The 11,281-nt window shown below is 42.0% G+C and overlaps 2 protein-coding genes across 2 annotated transcripts in view; one reads left to right on the forward strand and one right to left on the reverse strand.

Annotated features, from left to right (window-relative positions):
- The first annotated feature begins 1,224 nt into the window (after window positions 1–1,224).
- On the forward strand, window positions 1,225–6,703 carry eif2b1 (eukaryotic translation initiation factor 2B, subunit 1 alpha). Its single transcript, XM_034896176.1, has 9 exons — window positions 1,225–1,530; window positions 1,626–1,727; window positions 3,277–3,413; window positions 5,149–5,265; window positions 5,783–5,895; window positions 5,989–6,057; window positions 6,135–6,210; window positions 6,318–6,443; window positions 6,521–6,703. The coding sequence occupies exons 1-9, from the start codon at window positions 1,518–1,520 to the stop codon at window positions 6,674–6,676; spliced, it is 909 nt and encodes a 302-aa protein (XP_034752067.1). The 5' UTR covers window positions 1,225–1,517; the 3' UTR covers window positions 6,677–6,703.
- ddx55 (DEAD (Asp-Glu-Ala-Asp) box polypeptide 55) overlaps window positions 6,497–11,281 on the reverse strand; it is an 8,830-nt gene continuing 4,045 nt past the window's right edge. The window contains exons 6-14 of the mRNA XM_034896117.1: window positions 9,626–9,775; window positions 9,335–9,524; window positions 9,168–9,250; window positions 8,521–8,652; window positions 8,334–8,426; window positions 7,898–8,012; window positions 7,577–7,745; window positions 7,194–7,486; window positions 6,497–6,945 (exon numbers count right to left, since the gene is read on the reverse strand). Coding sequence (XP_034752008.1) covers window positions 6,772–6,945; window positions 7,194–7,486; window positions 7,577–7,745; window positions 7,898–8,012; window positions 8,334–8,426; window positions 8,521–8,652; window positions 9,168–9,250; window positions 9,335–9,524; window positions 9,626–9,775 — 1,399 coding nt within the window. The 3' untranslated portion in view covers window positions 6,497–6,771. The remainder of the gene's footprint in view (window positions 6,946–7,193; window positions 7,487–7,576; window positions 7,746–7,897; window positions 8,013–8,333; window positions 8,427–8,520; window positions 8,653–9,167; window positions 9,251–9,334; window positions 9,525–9,625; window positions 9,776–11,281) is intronic.

An 11,281-nucleotide genomic window follows, 5' to 3' on the forward strand; every position in this document is an offset into this window, starting at 1 on the left:
TCTTTTACAATTCTACTTATTTAAGCAATACTACTGGGGGAAAATACTGTAAGAAGTAAAATCCTGCAGTGGTGAAGTACTCAGATCTTTTACAATACTACTTATTTAAGCAATACTACTGGGGGAAAATACTGTAACTAGTGACATCCTGCAGTGGTGAAGTACTCAGATCTTTTACAATACTACTTATTTAAGCAATACTACTGGGGGAAAATACTGTAAGAAGTAAAATCCTGCAGTGGTGAGGTACTCAGATCTTCTACTTAAGTAAAAGTACTCGTAGGCATATCACAGTGTGCAAAGTAAAAGTCCTTCATTGTAAATGTTATTTATGTAAATGTTTGTATAAGTATAATAGATTTAAAGTATTATTGGTGCTGACTGTTCTACTATTGTATATTATATCATTAGATTATTATTACTCATGCATTAGTGTAAAAACAGGATTTTACTGTTGGAGTTGGTTGAGCCGGAGCTCATTTTTAACCATTAACTAGTGATTAACTAGTGATTAACTAGTGATTTATGGAGGAAATAACATTATTTAGCCCAAGTGAAGAAAGTAAAACACAGATGACAACAAAAAATATATCAAAAATCAAATAGAAAGTAGGTTGTATCGTGTCATTGGGTATTTTTAAGTGGATATACGGAAATCCTGGAGCTTTCTTCGTTGGTATACAGTACTGCGTATATCTGCGTATCATGTAGACTACACCAGTGCCCAGGCCTCTCTATAAAGGCTAACATGACCAAAATATCACAGTTATCCACAACAAAATATTAAAATGTAGTTCAGTGAAATGTATAAGGACGTTCATGCTAATTTGGGTAAAACCTTCTCCATTACGGGTCTCTGGTCTCTGAGCTTTTCCTCAAAAGGCTAAAATATCAGACAAGGTCACACTTCTATACAGACAATCATAGATTTATTCATTTAAATTGTATTTAAAAGGTGTATGTTGCATTTAATTGTGGTGTGTATTGATGGTTGTGCTCATTTGAACTCATTTATGTTCCTTTTCTTATTGATTGTTGCATAAAACTTCATAGATAAATAAGTGTAAGGAATATAAAAATAAAGAAATAAGTGTATACAAAAATCCCAAGTATAGGCTACACTATGTCAGGCATAATCTTCCCATCAAAATCCATCAAAACGCACATTTGTGGCAATATTTCCGACAGCACCTAAAGGGGTCTCAACGTATTGGGGCTAAAAACGTAGTACGTCATCTCTCCGCGACACGTCAACACCCTATGGTCAACACGCATTTCTCGGCGAATAGTGATAATAAACGTTACCACAGTGACTCAGACCTGGTTTTTAGGACGCTTTCTGAGAAGTCAAGGTGAAAGTGTTGATTTAAAATCAGTTATTTTTTTAAATTTGGTGTATAATTTGATTTGAGCGGCAGCGACGCTGCATGTGTGAATATTTTCGGGTCAGACTCAACTCCCAGCTGTTTGTTAAAGACTAACGGTTCCAGCTTTAAGGCTCTCGTGTGGGTTCCACGATGAATGAAGAAGGTACGAGGCTTCACGGTCCCCCCTTTTCCCCCTCATATGTCACGTGTAGTGGCGTCACAGTCTAACCGTGTTTGTCCCCCCTGTACCCGGGTCAGAGCTGGTGGAGTACTTCAGGGCCCAGATGAGGAAAGACCCGGACATGGCCTCTGCTGTGGCCGCCATCCGCACCCTGCTCGAGTTCCTCAAGAGAGACAAAGGTGTGTGTGTGTGTGTGTGTGTGTTTAATCCCAGCATCACTCCACCTGTCCTGCAGCGGAGGGAGAAGTATTCAGATCCGTTACTTTGAGTAGAAGTACTCAAGTACTACAAGTACAAGTCCTGCATTCAAAACCTGAAGTATTAGTAACGTTATTCTATTAAACTCTGTTGTTTATACACACATTACACACACATGCTCAGGACCTATACATGCACTAATGGAGAGATGTCAGAGTCTGGGGGGGGGGGGGGGGGTTGGTGCCTTGCTCAAGAGCACCCTGGCAGTGCCCAGGAGGTGAACCGGCACCGGTCCAGCTCCCAGACCACCACCAGGATTTGGTCCGTACGGGGACTTACGGGAGCTACTGCCACCCCGGCATTATGTACTGCATGTTGCAGTAAAGTGTTCCTGGAGTAATATTTCTGCTATATTTAATATTTTGCTAATATTTACTACTGTTGCCCTTTTCCTAACTGTTTTTTTTATATTTTTGTATTTTTGTTATTTATTTTCGTGTTCTCCGTGTTTTTATTTTCAGCTCTTACCTGTTTCATCATGTTGCTGTTGGGACTTGTGTAAATATAAATTAAATGTATTATTATTATTATTATTATTGTTATTATTAATGTTAACTGTTGTGTTGTCTTGCGGCAAATTTTGTATTTTTTGTTGTTGTCAAAATTTCAAATGTAAAACCTTTTATCAACGTTTTCTTTTTCAACCTTTTTAGGTTTTTGTCACTTATTCAATGTTTGTCCACTTTTTCTAAGCCTTTTCATTTTTTTTTCCTCAAATTTTTTAAGCTTTTTTGTCACTTTTTCACATTTTTGGCCCAGTTGTTTACGTTTTTGTCACTTTTTATTGACATTTGTTCTTTTCTTTTTACATTTGTCACACACTAGTTCTTCTATCAATGTTTTCTCCAAATGCTATACAATTGACAAATAACACCTGAATTCAATGAAAGTAGTGAACTGATTTTTAATTTAACTTGTGAGGAGCGTTGTTGGGAACCATCCAAGTTACTTTTTTTGTAATTTATTTGAAAGAAACCCAAATTTATGATTTAGAAACTTTTTGGAAAGGGGTCCAAATTTGACCTGAAGACGACAGGAGGGTTAAGGTTGTGCTCATTTTATCTGCTTTATGTATTGTTGGCTAGTTTAATCTACAGCAATGCATCATGGTCTATAAGATCACCACGTTTGTGGCGTCTCTGTCCTGTAAAGTTTTAAAACTTTACATTTTATCAGCTTAGTGATGATGCACTTTCCAGCTGATTCAAGAGGCTTTTTAAAGACTTTATTTAGCTTAAGAACAACACACACAGGATCTCGTCATCCTTCAGTTCATCACAAACAGCCACCATGAACACATCTGGAGATACGTGGTTTTCTCTGGACAGGACGGGGATGAAAAGCTGTCATTTGAAAAGTAACTTAACAAATGTAGTTGAGTTAAAAGTACAAGAAGTGTTTCTGAGATGTAGAAGAGTACAGGTGTCCTGTTTTGGTAGTGAACCCCAACCTGTCCCTGTCCCCCTTCAGGTGAAACCATCCTGGGCCTGAGGGAGAGCCTGACGTGGGCCACAGACCGTCTGACGGGAGTGGACTCCTCCGTGGCCGTGTCCTCCGGAGGAGAGCTCTTCCTGCGCTTCATTAGTCTCACATCACTAGAGCATCAGGTGAGTGGCAGGGCTCACACACACACACACACACACACACACACACTTCATTGTTAAGGTCTTTAGATGACTCAGACTGAATATGAAGTTGATCTGATGAAACCTCTAGGAGGAGTTCGTTGAAGTATGGCACCTTGTCTTTTAGGACTACTTCCTGTTGCCACTAGGGGGCGCTATGACTTTGAGCCAATAGCAGTGTGTAGATGTCGTCAGGGGCAGACTCTGATGAATCACACACACACACACACACACACACACTCACACACACACACACACACTCTCTCTCTCTCTCTCGGCTCGACATGCCGTTGTCCTGATTCGCTTCTTTCACGATATGTGGGTGCAGATTTTATTTGTGCTGCGGTTTATTCGGGAGGGTTAGGGTTGCGACTTGATAGCATGAAGTATTGCTATTATTTTTTCTTTCTTAACCCTCCCTGAAAAGTTTCTACATCAGAAATTTGGGATTCTTTCATCCAAATAGTCCAAATATTACATAGTGTTACAAAATTAAAAAAAAGTTGAAAAAAAAAAAGCGTCAAAACGATTTTTCAACAAAGTATTTCAAACACGTAAAAAAAAAACAGTCAAAAAGTCTCAAAAAATTGTTATTTTTCAGTTTTGACCTTGGAGGACAACACCAGGGTTGAACAAAGCAAAAGTTAAATAAGTCACTTCTAGAGGCAATAATCCACGAGACAGTTGTAAAAAAATGATCGTTTTCTATAAAGAATGCACATCACACATCAGTTTGTCAGTCTGACATTTATGTCATGTGTATAGAAGTACACAACGTACGTTCTGCTGTCGGTCTGGTTTGCTTTAAATGGTTATGATGTAGAACCTGCAACGTATAAACAGAATAATATTAAGTTAAATCCTTGGTGTTAAAGATTGTCACAAAAAATAATACAAGACCTTTTAACACCGGGGCCGAGACACCAGTTACTACTGGCTTTGTCCTAGCTTTGCTCCACCCAGGCGGCCTCCTGTTTGATCTAATTATCAGGTCTTATCAGGTCTTAGGCCAATATTATATATTATATATTATATATATATTAATATATTGTTTAAGAGAAGGTACAGTCAGGATACAGTGCAACATTACAATGTCAATTATAACAAGACACCCTTCTATTAACCCCCTCCCTCCCCCCATAAAAAGGAAGTATACAATTTAAAATTTTAGACAAAAACCCCCTTTCTTTTGTTGCCCCTGGTAACGTATAATATAGTCTTATTGCTCCACCATCCCTACGTCGCCAGCGGTTATGAAGAGGGAGGAGCAGAAAGTCCTTCAAATGAAGCCGGTAAAGGGTCCCGAGTCTTCTCTGGACGATCCTCTGAGGGAGAATTAGATTTTTTTCTAATGTTAGACACAGCCCATTTTTCAATTTTTCTAAATCGAGACACCAACCACAACCGCTGAGCTTTACACGATGACGATAACGCAGTGACGTTGAAGCAGTTTTTAAATTTGGTGAACGAGCTCTGCAGCATGCTGACTGGTTAAGATGTTCGCTCTGATTGGTTGAAGGTCTATTTGATTGCACCCAGAGACATTTGATCGGCGTCTGTTGGCGAAAGGGTCTGCCAATGAACCTTCCCCTGAGCGGGTCTGGTGTCAACCGGGCTAGTCTCCTCGGTGACAGGAGAACCAATGAGAACATTAGTGTGTTTCTGCTTCTCAAATATGTGCAAAAACCCGTCAACATTTTTCAACTCTGCCCGTCAGGATCTGTCTCGCTGTAAGAAGGTGATGGAGGAGAGAGGAGAACTGTTTCTAGAGAAGATCTCAATGTCCAGGGCCAAAGTGGCAAAGCTCTGTCACACCTTCATCAAAGACGGCGCTGTGAGTATGTTTTACACGATATATGTACTGTTGGCATGGTTTTATTCCAGTTAGACTAACAGCTGGTTTGATTTGAGAGATGATTTTAGGGAATGTTCCCCATGCCTATCTCTATGTATGGTGGAGGGTATGTGATGATGTGATTATCAGGATGCATAGTACCCTGATCCATGAGATAACTGGCCTTTAATAATAAATATCTGCCTGCCTCTATGGGAATTTAACACAGGGGGGGTGTATACTCATGCCCCCTGTATTTTAAGGAAAAACATTTATTTATTATTCATACACAAAGAAAATTGGTGTACTTAAAGGTTGGATTTTTCAATTAAGGCATTAAGATTAAATTACAAAAGACGATTGTTTTTTTCCTCTTTTTAGTCAACTTAAGCATGGGTTACTATACTCATGAGCAGCACCGTGTGCAGACATACAGCACGCTGTCTGCACACACAGTAAGTTAATTAATGACAAACCCCCCTCCCTGCCTCATATCTGTAAAACGTTCCTCTCCCAGAAAATCCTGACTCATTCGTACTCCAGAGTCGTTCTCCGGGTTCTGGAAAAAGCTGCAGCTGAGAAGAAGCGCTTCTCTGTCTATGTGACTGAATCGCAGCCCGACTCAGCCGGGTGAGTGAACAGCATCAGGAAAGTGTGTTTAATTCTGGGACACACACACACACACACACACAGAATGTGATTTTTTTGTCTTTCTCCATTCAGGCGACAGATGGCAGACGCCCTCAGAAAGCTCAATGTCCCAGTAACAGTGGTTCTGGATGCAGCTGTCGGGTAAAAACATTTATTATCAAGTTTAAAGAAAGCGTGTTATACATTGTCAACAGGAACTTATTGGTCATTTTCCACAGGTATGTGTTGGAGAAAGTAGACCTAGTGATTGTTGGTGCAGAGGGAGTCGTTGAGAGCGGAGGGATCATCAACAAGGTGAGAGTCAGTGTAATAAAAGAAGACAACTTAGTTACTTTGTAGAGCTGCGTGTGATGCAGAGACCTGAATGCAGAGACCTGAATGTTTGACCTTTGCTGATGCAGATCGGGACTTATCAGACGGCCATGTGCTCTAAAGCTCACAACAAGCCCTTCTACGTCGTGGCGGAGAGTTTTAAATTTGTCCGCCTCTACCCGCTCAACCAACAGGACGTGCCTGATAAATTCAAGGTATGGTGGCGAAGAAAATCCCATCTAGACTAATTTTGTGTTCTGTGTCTTTACAAGTCTTCTTCTCGCCTCCGCAGTACAAAGCTGATACCCTGAAGACTGTAGAGAACCTGTCGGAGGAGCATCCGATGATCGATTACACCCCCCCCTCCCTCATCACCCTCCTCTTCACCGACCTGGGCGTCCTCACCCCGTCTGCTGTCAGCGACGAACTCATCAAACTTTATTTATAACTCAAAGTCCTCCAATAAAATCCATTTTATCAAAAGGTAAACAAAGGTTTAATTAAATTCTGCTTTTTTTTTTTTTACAAGTCGGACACAGCTGATCACACATCCTCCCCGCCGTCGAGCGGTGGTTCTTCTGTTTTGTGTTTGGACTTCGTTCCGCTCGTTATCTGTTTCTCAAAGTCCTCCTCGCTGATCTGCCCTCTCTTTAGTTTCTTGAGGATGCGAGTGTCATTTAAAAGCTCCTTCATGTCTTCGTCGTCCACGTCGGAGCCCTGCAGACACAAAACAGTTATAAATACAGTCCAATAAATCCAGCCCTCGGGTGGTTCCATCAAAATATTTAAAATAAAAATACTAGGGCTTCCCCCTGTTAGTCATTTTTGGGCTTATTCATGCTGAATGACTTATTTCCAAGATACTTCTGAGCACATCTCTGGTTAAAACAAGATTTAAAGTGGGGCTGTTGCATGATTCCTCTACAGATGTGTTGATTAAATTGAGTGTAAGCCCTAGAAAATACCTCGTTGTGCTTCCTCTTGGCCGACCTCTTTTTCTTGCGTTCCTTCCTGGTCTTCTGTTTCGACCAGGCCTTATTCTTGATGAAGTTCTTTTTTGGAAAGGGGGTGTCGCCTTTCTCTCTCAGCTCAGCGAGCATCTTCTGCCTCTGCTTCTCCCGGTGCTTGTCCTTGTAGCGGATGGTGTCTGTGTCTATCGTCGTCGCCTTGAAGCCTGGAAACGTTTTCCTCCTCAGCTCGGGCATCTTGGGCAGGCGGAGGAGGGCGAAGCCGCGGGCTAAGGCGGCAAAGTCCAGATCTAGACCCAGAAATGCGGCACAGAGTGTTATGTTTGTACTTTAGGCATACTGCAGAATCGGATGGGAGATGGGAACGTGGAAGTTTTCACCTTTGATCCTGAAGATGAGGCTGCATTCGTGTTTGGCGTAGGCCTGGACAAACGACACAAAGGCTCTCATGCCTCGGTCGAACATGGCTCGGTCGGCCAGAGCCATGGCCTTCACTTTGGGCAGCACGTCCACAACGTCCCCTGTGAGGAGCATCTTCTGCAGCGGGCACTGAGGAAACGACAAAAAGACAATATTGTATGTGTCCAATTCAAATTATCCTAAAACATACGTGGCTAACAGTCCCCTGTCTTTATAGTGCTCATATCTATATGGACCTAATGGGGGGTAGAGCAGGGATAAAGTGATGGAAAAGAACTCACTTTTTGGTTGATGGCCAAAAATTTAACGTAGGACTCCTCCATTGGCAGCAGGAAGACGAGGGCGTTGCCCTGATTGCCGATACGTGCGGTACGTCCACATCGATGTACAAACGCGCTGGGGTGGCCGAGACAAAGACAACAAGAAGGAAATACTGAGCTTTTGTGAATGAATATATCAGGAAACATCTTAAAATGAAAGATCAGTTTGCTGCCGAAGATAGTCCCAACAAAAGGACCATTTCCTCTAGTTTAAGAAAACTACAGTACCCATCTGTTAGGCAAGGACCAAGCCTTTAAAAACATAAGCCATAAATTTGTGGCCTATTTTAAGTACATTGATGAAAAGATGCCAGTTTTATCATGACAAAAATAGCACTATACTAACATAATTTGACCCAATCGTGAAGGTTTCAGAGATTTAACTTGGCTCCCTTACCTGGCACTGCTGGGAGGATCGTACTGCAGCACCCAGTTAACTTCAGGGATATCAATCCCTCTGGCCATCACATCTGTACACACCAGGATGCCACTGCAACAAAAACCACACACACAAAATGATATACAAGTCATAAAGTGCCGATTACACACAACCAGATATATTTATTTCCGGTACACAGTTTTACCTTTTCAGGGCCCGAAAGTCTGCAAAGATCTTGTTGCGTTTGTTCTTCATCTTGCCGTGGATGCAGTGGACCGTCACCTTCTTGACCAGAGTCTCCAGAGCTCGGCCGTAGTACTCCACACACGCACACGTGCTGATGGGGAGACAATAACAAGTCATCTCAGTCAGTAACTGTAGACCTGACAGAAAAAAACCTTTACTTTCAAGGCAAGTGCCAGATTAAACCACACTATGTCCCAAAACTAATGTAAGATTTGTAAAAACAAAGAGGAATTATGCCCCAAAAAGTCAAAGGCATTTAATAAATAAATGTTTTCCCTCAAAGCTGCTCTCAAAAGTTTTATACAAACTCTAGTGAGCTTGTTTTATAGTAGAAGTAGTAGTGCTAGTAGTAGTATTTCACTTGTGGCTAAAACTGCAGGCAAAACATAACTTGGTCTGCATCTTCCAGCCATCTTACTTTCCGTTCATATTAAAATTGAACAAAGTTAATGCCGACATTTGCTTTTTGTAAACAGTTTTAAAGACCCGGTCGTCTTGTTTGTGTTAACGTTATTGGACAAAACCAATCAGGGGTTTATATTACGGCATGTTTTGGCCATGCAGAAAGGCCGATTAAACCGTACATATTAACAGATCTTAACGTACCTGAAGAAGACCAAATTCTTCTCGTGCTTGTGTTGCCTTAGAAACGCCACCAGGTTGTTGAACTTGTCTTCTGATCTACATATCTGAAATGACAACATGAGCATCCATGTGTGAATACATCTTAATTTGGGTTCTGACGGCCGTGAAACAGTCGGCGGGGGACTCACGGTGTAGTAGTTGGAGAGTCTGGAGGGCGTCTTCTGGCTGGCGGTGGCCTCCACGCCCTTCTCTTTGACAGTGATGCGTACTGGGTTCCTGAGGCCGGCCCGCACCAGCTTCTCCAGCTCCTGAGTCTGAGTGGCCGAAAACAAGCCGGTGCGCCTCTGCTTAGGCAGGTGGCCTAAAATGGTATTCAGACTGGACCCGGAAACACACACACAGACCCCAACAAAATCATCTATTAGTCTTATAGGACTCTCGTTCCTTCACCGATGAGTACAAAAAGTTTTATTCAGCACCTGGTCTCGAAACCCATGTCCAGGAGTCTGTCGGCCTCGTCGAGAACCAGCACGTCCAGGCTCCTGACAGCGCCGGCCAGGTCCAGACCGTCGGCCTTCCTCCTGAACATATCCTCCAGGCGGCCCGGTGTCGCAATCACAATGTTTGCCCTGAAACACACACACAAATGTAATAGAGCTGCAAAGACGAACAGATTAGTGACTATTAAATGAACCGCTATCGATTTGAGTCATTTTGTGAGCAAAAAAAAGTCAGATTCTAGCTTCTTAAATGTGAATATTTTCTTGTTTCTTCTCTCCTCAGTATACTGAATATCTTTAGGAGCCATTTCCTGATTTTTATGATGCAGAATATGAGCCTCTGCATTGAGACATAAGCCTCTAGGCGCCTACTCTACCACTGAGCCAACCTGGCCACCAATTTCTGACATTTAATAGTCCAAACAACTTTGCTGTAAAAAAAGAAATCAAGAAAAATAATCAACAGATTAATCAACAATGAAAATAATCGTTGGTTGCAGTGGTTTGAGATGCTGGGACGTTATTAAAACGTCCCCGAGTTCAAGTCCAGTTGGGCCTTTGTTGCATGTCATGCTCTCTGATGTATTCTATCTAATAAAAGGTATGTTTTTAAAAAGGATTTTTTTATGGCAATAGTTAAACAGCATGCTTGTAGCAGAAGGGGGCGGGGTACAGAACAACTCTTTGGAAACAAGACAGGAAAGAAAGGTGGGACGATAAATCAGACACACCTGTGAGCCGGGGGAAGGGAAAACAACTAACAAAAGCAGCATGAAGGAGAACAGACAGAAGAGTGAGAGTGGCTAAAGGAGGAGATAACCCACAAGTTTATGTTCCGTTTCTGGACATCGTCTCAAAGGAAGAGAACCAGAGATGTACATAGCGGTAGGCAGATGGCAGCTCTTCCAAGAGCCGGCTGGATTTCCTCGCCTTCTCTGAGCACCAGCGTGCTGCCGGGAGCGAGTGGATCCCCGGAGCGAGTTCGGATGGATCTTCAGGTTCAACTAGCTGTTTGACCTACTCTGGTGAAGATGTGGACTTCCTGGTCTCTTTTGGAACTACTACAGTTGAGATAAGTCTTAATGTTAATGTGCGTTACACCTCAGCCACCTCCATCCAAGTCTACTCTTATCCGGCTCAGTGCCTCCTTGTAAAGTAGTTTATTGAACTAGGGCACATAGGACTTTTTGCATTCTGGACTGTGACTTTCTGTTGATTTATTAGACATTTTGTGAGAGAGAAACTTTGGTTTGATTTGATAAAACAATTTGATCGTTTGTACACTTGTAGCTATCCCGGTTATGTATCTCAATCATCTGAAAGTGACCAATTCAGGATACTGTCCCTCTCTTACTTTGAATATTTGGGATTAACAAACACTACACTTACACTTGCTTGTTGAGAGATAGAGAAAAGTGATGTTGCCTTAGCCAGCTACTGCTTACTTTTAATTTTTTTATTTAACCTTCATTTATCCAGGTAAGTCAATTGAGAACTAATTCTCATTTGCAAAACATTCACACAGTTCCACATTCGTACCCGGATGCTGCCCAGCACAACCAGTCTCACCACTAGAGTGGTTGGGGTTAACGGCCTTCCTCAAGGGCACCTCAGTGAAGTATGAGGGAGGAACAC

This window comes from Etheostoma cragini, chromosome 16, assembly GCF_013103735.1.
Source record: "Etheostoma cragini isolate CJK2018 chromosome 16, CSU_Ecrag_1.0, whole genome shotgun sequence".
NCBI lineage: Eukaryota > Metazoa > Chordata > Actinopteri > Perciformes > Percidae > Etheostoma > Etheostoma cragini.

Excerpts from the sequence above, each read along its gene's own strand:
- eif2b1 (XM_034896176.1), top strand. Across the intron at positions 1,728-3,276 it reads GTTCCTCAAGAGAGACAAAG|GTGAAACCATCCTGGGCCTG; the intron begins GTGTGTGTGTGT and ends GTCCCCCTTCAG. Across the intron at positions 3,414-5,148 it reads TCACATCACTAGAGCATCAG|GATCTGTCTCGCTGTAAGAA; the intron begins GTGAGTGGCAGG and ends TCTGCCCGTCAG.